This window comes from Salvia splendens, chromosome 9 (assembly GCF_004379255.2).
Source record: "Salvia splendens isolate huo1 chromosome 9, SspV2, whole genome shotgun sequence".
NCBI lineage: Eukaryota > Viridiplantae > Streptophyta > Magnoliopsida > Lamiales > Lamiaceae > Salvia > Salvia splendens.
The window spans coordinates 26,271,828-26,285,194 of NC_056040.1; the positions used below are offsets into that span (position 1 = coordinate 26,271,828).

The 13,367-nt window shown below is 38.1% G+C and overlaps 1 protein-coding gene across 1 annotated transcript; it reads right to left on the reverse strand.

Annotated features, from left to right (window-relative positions):
* Positions 1-2,822: 2,822 nt before the first annotated feature.
* Positions 2,823-6,764, reverse strand: LOC121748734 (GTP-binding protein YPTM2-like). Its single transcript, XM_042143227.1, has 8 exons — positions 6,579-6,764; positions 5,851-5,923; positions 4,055-4,102; positions 3,919-3,966; positions 3,731-3,802; positions 3,489-3,644; positions 3,268-3,371; positions 2,823-3,158 (listed from the first exon to the last, which is right to left on the reverse strand). The coding sequence occupies exons 1-8, from the start codon at positions 6,590-6,592 to the stop codon at positions 3,062-3,064; spliced, it is 612 nt and encodes a 203-aa protein (XP_041999161.1). The 5' UTR covers positions 6,593-6,764; the 3' UTR covers positions 2,823-3,061.
* Positions 6,765-13,367: the final 6,603 nt, after the last annotated feature.

Below are 13,367 nucleotides of genomic sequence, written 5' to 3' on the forward strand. Positions count from 1 at the left end.
TTGCGCATACCTTGAATGTGGCGGACAATTGTGGTAACTCTCTTTCACGATCTTAACATATTGCTTGTTCCACCAATATTTATAAGCGTCACTTGTTGATTTATTTATGAAATAAATGATTAAAGTTACATCCCATTTATATTTATGATGCTCTAAAATTGCATGTTGACTTAAATGCGGATAGGGTTATTGTGAATTGTGATATAGACGCGCCAAATTGGTTCATTTATTTTTATGAAAACATAAGTTATTGGCTAATATCCATTCACTTGGGACCATATTCGCCGTATTGTTTTGTCAATAAATAAGTTATTTGAATAATAATGTATTATAATCAGTACGTATTTTATTTGCAAAAACTCTATATTTTCTAAATTATGTACGGTGTACGCTCTACCAGATGAGTCAATTCTTCTTTTTTTGGTGGAGCTCAATTAAGTAAATCTTTCTTGCTTTCTTCGCTCTCTTATTTATTCTACTTTTTACTTTTTTTTATCTCATTATTTATTTGTTTTATTTTTTCTTCATCTTTATTTTTACTCTACTTAACCCGCTAAACATTTACTTCATTACTTAATCTCCATTCTAAAATAATGCCTCAACACTAATAGAATAGAATGATTACTTAATTACAGAATAAACTTTGGTGTAATAAACTTTTGATACTCCTAATAAGCAACCCTTATGTCCCCTCCTCCTTTTAGGAATGTTATGTTCTAACTTAGATATTTTTTTTCTGGCAATAATTAACTCATTTTTTTCTTCAATTTTATCCTCTTATCACTTCTATTCTATTCTATATGTTACTTGATTTAATTTCTTAGTTTGTATTGTATTAATTTGATTCACTAAACACTAATATCTATATATTGTGGTAAAATAAAAACGTCTCACATATACTGGGATTGAGATTGTAAAAAAGTTTAACTAATTGAAGTTAAAGAATAATACTATACTCCCTCCGTTGCTGAAAATTTGTCACATAAGTCCATTTCCGTTCGTCCTACAAATTTTGTCACATTTCATTTTTTACCATTTTTTAAGTGGACCTCATATTCCACTAACTTATTCTCAGTCACATTTTATTATTATTTTTATATAGAAGTAAAATGCTCAAACTAACGAAGGTAGTCGGCAAAAGTTCAGCAGCACAACAAACAAAGCTCCGCAGCAAAACAAATACACGCACACGAGCCAAAGCCAAAACACCTTACAGTCTCTCAATATCTTCTGAGACCGGGGGATATTAAAAAGTAAGATCAATATTTCACTAATTTTTTCAACTTACTTTACATTACATTTCTTCAAATCCGTGGCATGTCAAAATGTGACAAATTAAGGAACGAAGGGAATAAAAAGTAATAGTAGTGGATGGAATAGGACATAAAAGTGAACCCCGTCCAAAAAACATGGGGAGAGCAAGAATTATACTATTTGGAAAGTGGGGTTTACTTTATTCTTATATTTCTTCTTCTCATCACTCGATACCTCATTGAAACATTCCTAATTTTATTTCTTTTTACTGATTGTTTTACTACCTCCATTCTCTTACATATTATTTTGCATGTTTCATTTTCGTTCCTTCTCTCGACGACAACCATTGTATCTATCTCTATTTTTTTTATTACTAATTATTTAATTCATTTCTCTCAATACTTATTGATCTCATGCAAAACCTGTTGACAATGCTTCAATTATTTTCGGCAATGCCTCCATCAAAAAGTATTCATAATTATTAACTGAAATTTTCGTCTCTGATAGTGAATATTTTGTATCAATATTTTAAATCCTTTTTTAGTGTTTTCTCTCCTTTGGAAGGAAGCATATCTTTGGTGGTTGCTTGAGTGCTAATGTGTTGCTTAGGTCATGATATGCTTACTAGCTATGTGTTGCTAGTGGTGGAGTCGTTGTAGTTGAGTTGTTTTGGTGAAAGTAACCAAGGGATGTCTTCATCTTCTTAAAAGGTCCAAGGTCCAAATGGGGTTCTTCTATTCATGACACATTCTTCATTTTCCTTATCATTCCATCCATGTCTATTTATCTCAACTTTTTGTAGATTGAGTAATTGGTTTATACTTGAGCAATAGGAATAAGTTTTGAGAAGCATATTTGTTTGGTGTATGTGCAAGGATTCACATCATTCTTGATCCTCTATGCTAACTATGAGATCTTTTAAAACAATCATGTGCATGTCTCACACAAATGCATTCGAACAAATCCATGGATCAGTATTTATAACTTTCAATAATCATGACAGATGTAGTAAAATTTACAAGAAAATGACATCGTATAAGCATGTGGGTAAGCGAGATGCCTGGTTTATTGTAATCCTGATTCATATTTCAATATCTTTGAACCGGACATCAACAGAAAAAATAATCCTAAAACAACTAATTTTGAATCGGTGGCAACCCTACCTCTAGGACGTGGGTTATGTCTATGGATATTCTAAAATCAAGTACTATTACGGTTAAGAGTGCTACTAAATTCTTCATCCTGTGCACCACTTTACGAGCATGTCTCACCACTCACACAATGTATTCAAACAATCTTGTCTTCAATAATTGAAATGTCAAATTTAAGAGAAACAAAAAGCATAAGAAAAGAGATAATAACATCTTACGCTGCCTGTCGGGACCTGGGTTAAGTCACAAAATAAATAAGAATGCTTTGGCATGTCCATTAACTTTTACTCCTTTTTTCCCTTTCATCTTATAAGACTATAACGCGAACAAAGATGACACAAACACGCAATGTTTCTAGCGATTAAAGACTTTGATTATTTGCCAAATTATTGAGTTTCATCATAATTATGAAGTGAATTCCGACGAGAACAAAGACCAGTAACCAAGTTATGAACAATAATGTTACTTTGTACAACGTTCCTTTTCAACTGATGAAATAAATTCAAAAAGAATGGATATTCGAGCATAGAAGTCCGTCAAGATAAAACAGACAATGAATTATGAAATCGTATTCTTAAACCCCTAGCTAGATAGAGCTCCGATTTTACATGCCCTGATTGACAAATTGATGTCAGCCAAACGCACGGCTTGTGGTTTCAGTTGGAGCAGCAGCCGGTTTTCTGGTTAACAGGCTGTCCTCTAATCTGCACGCTTGGAGGTCGGACATTATTCATCGCTGGTTGGCTCGCCATCCTTGAATGAGAATAAGGGTTTCAGTAGATCGTAACGATATAGAAGTATTTCTATGAATTCGAGATCAGTTGGAAAAGGAAAATGTTACATCGATGATGAAAATTTGTACCTGTTCTTGATAGAAGCAGACATAGCCATGAAAGCCTGTTCTACATTAGTAGCATTCTTAGCACTTGTTTCCATGAAAGGTATCCCAATTTCATCAGCAAATGCCTGAAATTGAACAAAGGTATTCAACAATTGTGGTCTTTTATGGTTCGTATCTATAAATGCAATTTGAGCTACCATCAGGTTCATATAAGCGAGTGTGATGCAAATCAAACATTTTACCTGGGCTGTCTCAGTGGAGACAACTTTCTGGGAAGTGAGATCACACTTGTTTCCAACAAGAAGCTTATTAACATTGTCACTTGCATATCGATCAATTTCATTCAACCATTGCTTCACATTGTTGAAACTCTCTTGATCAGTAACATCATAAACTACCTGGTAAGCGTGACCATTATGCCATTAATGACAGTGATTAATTAATCACATCAATCAAAACTGCGTTAAAATTACCCAGCACTTACAATGATACCGTGAGCTCCGCGATAGTAACTGCTAGTAATTGTCCTAAACCGTTCCTGTCCAGCAGTATCCCACTGCCCGAAGGAATAAATGGTTAGTCCTTTGAAACTGTTTACTCCATTGTCTTGGATAAGTAAATACCTTACATGCATCCAATGCACGTTAGTAATCCAGAGATCCAGATACTTACTATTTGCAGCTTAATCGTTTTGCCATCCTGCTCCACTGTACGGATTTTCTACATCATAGAATAATATATGTACATTATTGTGGAAATTATAAGACCATATTGTGTTAAGGTGTAGTAAATCAAAACAATCACTTACGAAGTCTACACCAATGGTACTAATGTAACTCTCAAGATACGAGTCATCCTGCATGCAAACCCAATAAATTAACAGAGAAAGTTAACAGAATCTCATCTATCCTTAGAGAGATTGTGGTGCAACTAGTAAGATGCAGAAGTAATAGAAAGAATAATTATAAATCAATTTCAGTGGTTGCAGTTAAAAAAGGATTCACTATTGCACAAGAACAAGCACTAAATTTCCTCATGATATATTTGATTAATTATTTTTACGTAATTTTGTGAAATCGCCCCTACCAAAGGTACAAATCATAATTTGAAATTTTAAATACTCCCGCTGTCACACTTAAAGTGACTCATTTTTATTTTTGCGACTTCCTATTCAAAGTGACGTTTCCTAAAATAGAAATATCACCCTCCCTACTTTAGTCTCTTTCCACTCAACTCACAAAATATCAATGCATAAAATCTCATGCCGAAAAGAAAACGCTTCGATTTATACTAGATGAAGGGAGTATTTTTCAGATCCATCATCATCACTGTTATTGCGATAATTTAATACCAAAGTTGAGTTTGAAATGTGCAATAAATAAACAAGAGAAGAAACATTAATGGATATTAGCAGAACATTTTGGAGGATTTTACTTTTGGTGATAGCTTACATAGATTGCAATAATTTAAGGTACACATTTTGATGGGTTAAATAATTTTGTAGTTTTTGATATTCTAATCCTTTAAATACTCAATCATACGTACAATCAATCTAATCTGTCACCTAAAGTAAACACCCGGTATGGTATCTAAATATGAACTTACCTAACTTCATGATTGTTTAAAAATACGCCAAGAATTTGGAAACAAAATAATCAAGCACTACTGTGTTGAATTAAACATGGCAAGATAACAAGTTCAAAGTGGCCAGATTAAGGTGGAATTTTTCCTTGTTTTTTTCCTTCCGATGATTGAAGACATCTTGGACAAGGGATTCCATAAAACAAGATAAGAATCGGTATCACACATCAGTTTTAGCAGTTTCAGATCTTCTAGCCACCAAAATATAGCTTCTTTTTTTCTTCTATTTTTTAGGAAATTATTTTAGGAAGAGGGGGGATTAAGATTTTGTGATAAATTCAGTCAGTTATACCGACGAAAACTACCAAATAGAAATAACTACTATATTGCCTAAGAAACCGAATGAACCTAACAGGACATATTTTTAATATTGGATTTTCAAATTTGGTCTTTTCTTATTTTTTTTGTTAAAATCCATAACTATTGAACTGTATATATTTATTCATTTGTGTTAATATGCTATACATATATATTAATTCTAATTTGGTATCTCATTTTGGTCAAACTTGCCGAAAATCAATTTTTTTGTTAAAATGTAACCAATCTATAATGAAACATTATAAACTGAACCGTACAAACTACAATGTGTTGTGTTAAAGTGTTCAACTTTTTTAATATTTAGCAGGATTCTGGTAACAGCTACTTGGAGGTATTAGGACAAACCTTGGCTGCAATATAATTATTCTATTCAGGGCCTTTTAAACGATTACATTCTAAGCTAATAATCAAATCTAACTAAGTTCTAACTTTTAAGACAAAAATCTACCTTATGTTTTGAATAAATAATGAAAAGCATTTCTATCCCAATAGATACAATAGAACATTGTTCAAATCAGATACAGACACAACAAAACAGAACAAGTGCTACAGTAACGTGTTTTTAGCACAAAACACTCAACTCACTAGTGGAAACAAATGGACAGTAGGTTTAACAAGTCAGCTCAGTATCAAAGAAGAACTTACAGCAAACCTAAGAAGAAGACATGATTTCCCAACACCGGAATCTCCAATGAGCAAAAGCTTAAATAGGTAGTCGCTGAGAAAAAATTGCAAAAATGAAATATAAGAGTTGCGCATTGCAAGAGCATAAAGATCTTCCCATGATCTAACAAAAGAAATCCAACTCCATTTCTGCATGATTTAGGAATGGGAAGCTAACGAAGAGAGTATAATTTGCAATACATATCTAAGATCACATAAGCATATAACATAACATCAGCCAAATGAGAACATAGAATAACACCACTCCATCACATCATGATCCACAACAGTTGACAATACACTCAATTTAGAAAGGAAAAATAAACAACAGTGAAAGCAATTGTCTATCCCGAACATTTGAAAGTGGAAAAGAAATCTGACTGAGAATTACATAAAAATTAAAAAGATTTAGAGTCATCAGATTCCAATCCATAACAACATTACTCATCCCAAACCCCAATTCAACGTAACAAGCACTTAATCACAATCAGATCAGCTGAATCGTTTAGTTGATTTCGGTTATTAGAAACATTATAGTTAGCAATTCGATGACACGGATAATGATCAGCATAAAAACCCAGCCACAACGGATCTAGACTGATATCATTTAAAACCAGATCCAAGTAATCAGACAATTAATTCTATATAATGAGAGGTAAATTGCTGAACTAAAACTGTGAATTCGAGAGACAGAAAGAAAGAAGGCTTACTATTCTGGATTCATGGCCGGCAATAGTGAAGCGAGGAAGATGATCGGAGAGTGAGAATTAATGGAAAAATTCAATTTTCGCGGCAACGGTTCTATAAAGAGGGAAATTGAGAGAGAAGGTAGAGAATGAGGAACAAGGAAATCCTAAAATGTCGCAACTGTAGGTTGTGGAGGCCATGACGTGGCAACCATACAAGTGCCATTATATTATATTATTCGCCAAATATTTATTTGTGATTTCGGTCATATGTATTAATTGAATGGTGAAAATTCTACACGCGCATTCACTTTTATGTATCTTTTCAAATAGCTATATTTTATATTGTAAAAACATATATCCAATTAGTCAATACTAAAAATATATTACAAACAAATCATTTTTATTATTTTCAAATTAAAATATACTCCCTCTATCCCGGACTACTTGCACTTATTTCCTTTCTGGGCGTCCCAAGTTATTTGCACTATTTCCATTTTTAGTAAAAATTTTCATCTACAGCCGTAATATTTGACTTTACTATACACTTATTCATTAATCTCCGTGCCGAAAATGAAACGTGCGAGTAGTGCGGGACGGAGGGAGTATTATGAACTCCAGTACCTATTATACTTGAATTTAAATCCTCAATTTTGATGGGACCGGTGGAATTATAAGAAAAACTATTAATATTACACCAACTAACAAAAAAGAAAACTATTTGAGCAGTAAGACGGACATCTAGGGGTGGCAAATCATGCGGATTGGGTCATTATCGGGTCAACCTGATAACGACCCAACTCAATAAGGCCTAACCTGAATCCGACCTGTTAAAGAAACTGTCAATCCGAACACGAACCCGACTTGCTACCCTCAAACCCGAGCACGATCCGAACGCGACACGAACCCGTTAACGACACGATATAATATGGGTTGACACGACACGATAACGACCCGAACCCGATATTACACGATTAAAACCTGATATTACACGATTTAGCCTAATTTTAAACTTGTTTTATATGATAAAAAGCCATTTTCCACGATTTAATCTTGATTTACAAGAAATTTGTAAACCATTATTTTTTTATAAATAATAAAAAAAATAATATTATTTCTTAATGGGTGATCCGTATCCAACCCGAACTAAACCCGAATTTTTCAGGTTCTTAACGGGTCAACCCAATAAGGACACGTAGGGGTGGGGAATCGGTCAGTTCGGTTCTAACCGAACCGATTAGTCGGTTAACCGACTACCTTTTTTCCAAATACGAGAACCGTAACCGAACCTTTAGTCGGTTCGGTTCCTTGAGGAACCGATTTCACCGAAGGAACCGAAGGAGAGAGCATCGACATGGAGAGTTGGACAACAACCTCGTCGAAGAGAGCAGTGGTGTGGAGAGAGCAGCAGCCTCTTGTTGCCTCGTCGGAGAGAGCAGCGCAGCGAGGAGAAAGCAGCAGCCTCGTCGTCGCCGGCGTGTGAGAGAGCAGCGGTGCCGGTGTGCTACGAGAAGTTAGATGAGAGAGCTCACGAGATATTTGAATTGACTTCATTGCAAACACTAGGTAATTTTTTCATGGAAGATAAGTCAATGTACCTATATTAGTATGAGAATTTTTAAGTTATTTGCTAATGATCTATATTTATCTAATACGTTGAAGTTCCAAATTTAATAAACAAAGTAGCTACTATGAGATTGGTTATTGAATCAGAGAGATGATTTGTTTTTCTCTTGTTTGAAATGCAGACAAATTATGGGGATATAGAGTTTGGTTTCTATCACAACATTGTTTTTTTGAAACTTAAAAGGTGTAGGGTTTATGAAATTAAAATGAATCTACAAAAAATTAAAATTAAACTCACTAATCAGTTCTTCGGTTCTAACATTTTGGTTCTCGGTTAGAACTGAAAACCGCCTAAATCCTAAATCCACTAACTGCGTCCGAACCTTAACCTTATTTTTTCGGTTCTCGGTTAACCGATAACCGAAAAAATAAGGTTCGATTCTCGGTTAACTAAGAACCGAGAACCATTTCCCCACACCTAAGGACACAAACCCAATAACGGTTGACCCAAACTCATTATTTTCATGCGGATTCATGTCGGATTAACGTGTCGGGTAAAAAATGCCACTCCTACGGACATCTTAATAGCCTAGCACTAGGACATCCCAAAAACACCACATGCCAAGTCACTAGGATATCCCACTGCACTGCCACATCACTAGAACATCCCACTGCACAATAATAGCCTAGCACTAGAAAAATAATAACAAATAAACAAATTCACAAATACGGAATTAAAAATTCGACACTAATACGGACGAAGAAAGTGCATTAATAATTTCATTAAATAAAAAAATTAAAATAGTACAATTCAACAAAAAAAAACAACAATTTAAAACAAATTTCATTATAAATATCAACGTGTACTCCTCCGCACCCATAACTCTTAAATTATATCTTTCTGGAGTAAAAAATGGCTTCTTGTTGTTGAAGATCGGCAAATGCACGGACCTGTTCGGCGTCCCCATGTGGTATCCCCATTCGTACATTGGCGGTGACCACGTCGTGGCTTGGACAGGCAACATCTTCATTGGCATAATCAGTCAGTTCTGGACCTTGATTTTCGATAATTATGTTGTGCATGATAATACATGCATACATAATATCAGGAATGCAGTCCTCATACCATAAACATGTTGAACCCTTCACCGCCTCCCATCGAGCCTGGAGCACACCAAATGCCCGCTCCACATCCTTGCGTGGCGCCTCCTGTCATTGCGCAAAGTAGATCTTCTTTGAATCTGTTGGGTATCTGAAGGTCTTCACAAAGACGGGCCACCTAGGGTATATCTCATTTTCCAAATAGTAGCTCATATAGTGTTGGTTGCCGTTGGCGACAAAGCTGATGGCCAGACCAACACCCATGCACTGCTCGTTGAAAAGGGGCGACGACTGGAGGACGTTGATGTTGTTGTTCGACCCGGCTATCCCATAATACGCATGCCAAATCCATAGCCGGTAATCAGCTACTGCTTCGAGGATCATCGTATACATCCCTTTCCAGGCGCTGGGATAATTTTTCCATTCCCAATGCATACAATCTATGTTGCCCAACACTCCGGGAAACCCATGAACATTCCCGTGCATCTGCATCAGAGCCTGGCAGTCTTCGGGGTTAGGCTTTTGAAGATACCTCTCCCCGAATATGTGAATGACACCCGTACAAAAATACCGCAGACACTCGCGGCAGTCGTCTCGCCGATGTGGAGGTACTCGTCGAACATGTCGGCCGCGCCTCTGTAGGCCAACTACCTGATTGCTGCAGCGCACTTCTGTATAGGCGTGTGACCGGTTCTACCACTCGCATCCTCCCTGAACCTAGAATACTTGTATCGATGCTCTAAAGCGTTCACGATACTCATAAATAGATCCCCGTGCATCCTAAAATGCCGCTGGAAAAAGTTATCCCCAAACCGCGGCTGCTCAGCGAAGTAGTCGTCATATAACCGTTGGTGGGCAATGACGTGGTCCCGGGTACTACATCTCGATGATGGATGGGGCGAGGTACCGCCAGCTGCTGTTGCTGCTGCAAGTGCTCTTGTATCAACCGATTTATCTCCGCGGACGTATAGGCCTGTAACTCTTCGTTAATTCGCCCCCTTGCGTCAGCATCCCCACCACTACCACTAGCCATTTTTTGATCTGACAAACGGCAAAGGAAGAAAGGAATTTGGGGTAAAAGCTTGATTCATTCTCATTCCCACCGTATAGGTTAAATAGAAGTTTACAAGGTCTTGTATATGGTAACTAAATCATTCTATTCTATACATGATATGTAATTGATTCTTAATTTATTCTTTCCTTGCTTAATCAAATCTTCTCCTTTATTCTAACACTCCCCCTCAAATTGAGTAGTGGGATCCCCGATACTCAATTTGTCAAGAACATCTTCAAGACTCCTCGAGCTAACCGCCTTGGTTAGTATATCTGCCAGCTGATCTTCCGAACGCACAAATGGGAACTCGACCACTCCATCTTCAATCTTCTCCTTGATGAAGTGTCTATCCACCTCAACGTGCTTTGTTCGGTCATGTTGTACGTGATTTTCTGAAATGCTTATCGCGGCTTTATTATCGCAGTACAATTGACTCTTACTTGGAATAGAATCAATCTCTGTCATCAATTTCCATAGCCACATGATCTCAGTCAGACCACTTTTAATTCCTATAAATTCTGCCTCTGCACTAGACAATGCTACCACATTCTGCTTCTTGCTTTTCCACGTTACCAAGTTACCTCCAACGAATGTGAAGTAGCCTGAGGTCGATCTTCTATCCACTGGGTTACTTGCCCAATCTGCATCAGTATACCCATGGATTTCTAAGCTTCAATTTTTCTTGAACACTATTCCATGTCCAACGGTTCCCTTCAAATATCGAACTATCCTCAGTGCAGCCTCTAAATGTTCAGCCTGGGGTTGGTGCATAAATTGACTTACCACTCCTACCGCATAATCAATATCAGGTCTAGTGTGAGATAAATAGATGAGTCTCCCAACTAACCGCTGATAACGCCCTCGATCTGCTGCCTCAACTCCATCTTGTATCTTCAAGCCATGATTTTGCACAATCGGGCTCTCGGCTGGTTTACACTCTAGTAGGCCTGTCTCTGCTAGGATGTCCAAGATATATTTCTTCTGCCTCAAAAATATCCGTCGCGGTGATCGAAGGACTTCAATCCCCAAAAAATACTTAAGGTCACCTAGATCCTTTATCTCGAATCCTTGAAAAGCTTCTCCCTCAAACTCTTAATTTCCTCTGCATCATCGCCTGTAATAATCATGTCATCAACATACACAATTAAACAGGTAGTCTTTCCTTCGTGCCGTTTCAGGAACAATGTATGATCTGAATTGCTCTGTCTATATCCATAGCTCTTCATTGCGTCAGCGAATCTACCAAACCAGACTCTCGGTGACTGCTTCAGTCCATATAGAGTTTTCCTCAACCTGCATCCTTCACCTACCTTTAACTCGTCAGAGAAGCCCGGTGGTGCCTCCATGTAAATTTCTTTCTTTAACTCGCCATGAAGGAAGGCGTTTGTGACGTCGAACTGGTATAGTGGCCAATCTCGATTGGCGGCAATGGAAAGTAGTACCCGGACCGTATCCATCTTGGCTACTGGAGAAAAGGTTTCTGAGTAGTCTATTCTATAAGTCTGAATGTACCCTTTAGCCACCAGTCGAGCTTTATACCGCTCGATGCTTCCATCCGGTCTCCGCTTAATGGCGTACACCCACCTACACCCAACTGGTTTCTTTCCTTCGGGTAGTATACACTTGTCCCAAGTGTGGTTGCGCATTAAAGCATCTATCTCCTTCTTCGTGGCCTCTCTCCAATGTTGGTTCCTCATTGCCTCGTCCGCCGACTGTGGGATCTCTTCCTCATCGTAGAGTGCTTCCTCAAACGCCTGAGCAATCTCGGTGAGGTGACCTTTGGCGAGATTAGCCATAGAGTATCTTGCCTTTCTATTGATTCTCTCTGGACTGTACCTCTTCGGTGGTACTCCCCTGTTTGTCCTTGGAGGTAAGATATATCTCCCAGTGTCGGGATCAATTCCCTCAATGTCATCTATCTCACCTTCTTCAGGGCTAACATTAGACTCCCCCTTAGTCTCATCAACAACATTAGATTCAATAATCTCATTGACAGGAGCAAGAGTACTTACATCCGATATCAAGAGCGGAGAGTCGTTACTAGGACTTGTGTCACCTGCTGCTTCAGTCTGTACAACGTCAGAGACTTGCCCAGCGGAGTTGCGTACTGCTTCCTCTGGTAGGTCCGCCTCTGGTACACTTGGCATTGGTACCCAGCTTAGTGGGTCACTAACGTCTTTCCTAGTGTCACTCTCCCCCTGACCGCTAAGATGGGTATAGAAGTACTCAGTTTCAAGAAAATCACAATTCATGGTCGTGTACATACGATTAGACTTAGGATCAAAGCATCTGTAGCCCTTTTGGTTTACCCCGTAGCCCACAAATACACATTTAATGGCGCAAGGGGATAACTTTGTTCGTTCATGTTTTGGTATATGGGCAAAGACTGAGCATCCAAAGACACGGGGTTCTAGTGAAAGATGTTGGGGAATAGTTGTTTGTAGGGCTAGGGTATCGATTGGTGTTTGGAATTTTAGTATATGGGTGGGTAGCCGATTTAGAAGGTAAGCGAAAGTGGCAAGGGCTTCAGGCCAGAAGGTTTTCTCTCGGCTACCCCATTCTGTTATGGAGTGTGGGCACAGGTGGTTTGGTGTATCATTCATTTTTCTAGGGTGAACTGTTTCATTTTGGTATTGACAAACTCTCCCCCATTATAGGATCAAAGGGTTTTTATGGGTTTTTGGTATTGTGTTTGAACAAGGTTATAAAAGTGGATAAAGTGTTCAAAAACTTCAGACTTATGCTTCATAAAATATACCCACGTCATACGGGTGCAATCATCAACAAAGATAAGAAAATATCTAAAGCCATGTCCCTCAACTACTGGTGCGGGTCATCCAAGCCTCCTAGCTCAACTGGTTGAGAAGGGAGGCAAGGATATGGCACCATCCAGGAGGTCTTGAGTTCGAATCCTGGATGGTGCAACTTGGGATTAATTTCCCCTGTGGGCCTGATCAAGGTTGTTTCATCGGGGCTTGGCAAGCTGATGGGCCTGGAACTCGTCTCGGGTGGCAGCTGTTCACGGGCGTAGACCCGTCTCGGGTGGCGTCATCTCGGATGGCGGGGTTCACGGGCGTAGACCTGCCGAAGGT

Bases quoted from the DNA above. Each gene is read 5' to 3' on its own strand.
- LOC121748734 (XM_042143227.1), bottom strand. The intron at 3,645-3,730 runs GTAAGTGCTGGG...CACGCTTACCAG, and splicing joins GCGGAGCTCACGGTATCATT to GTAGTTTATGATGTTACTGA. The intron at 3,159-3,267 runs GTACAAATTTTC...TTCTCATTCAAG, and splicing joins TCTGCTTCTATCAAGAACAG to GATGGCGAGCCAACCAGCGA.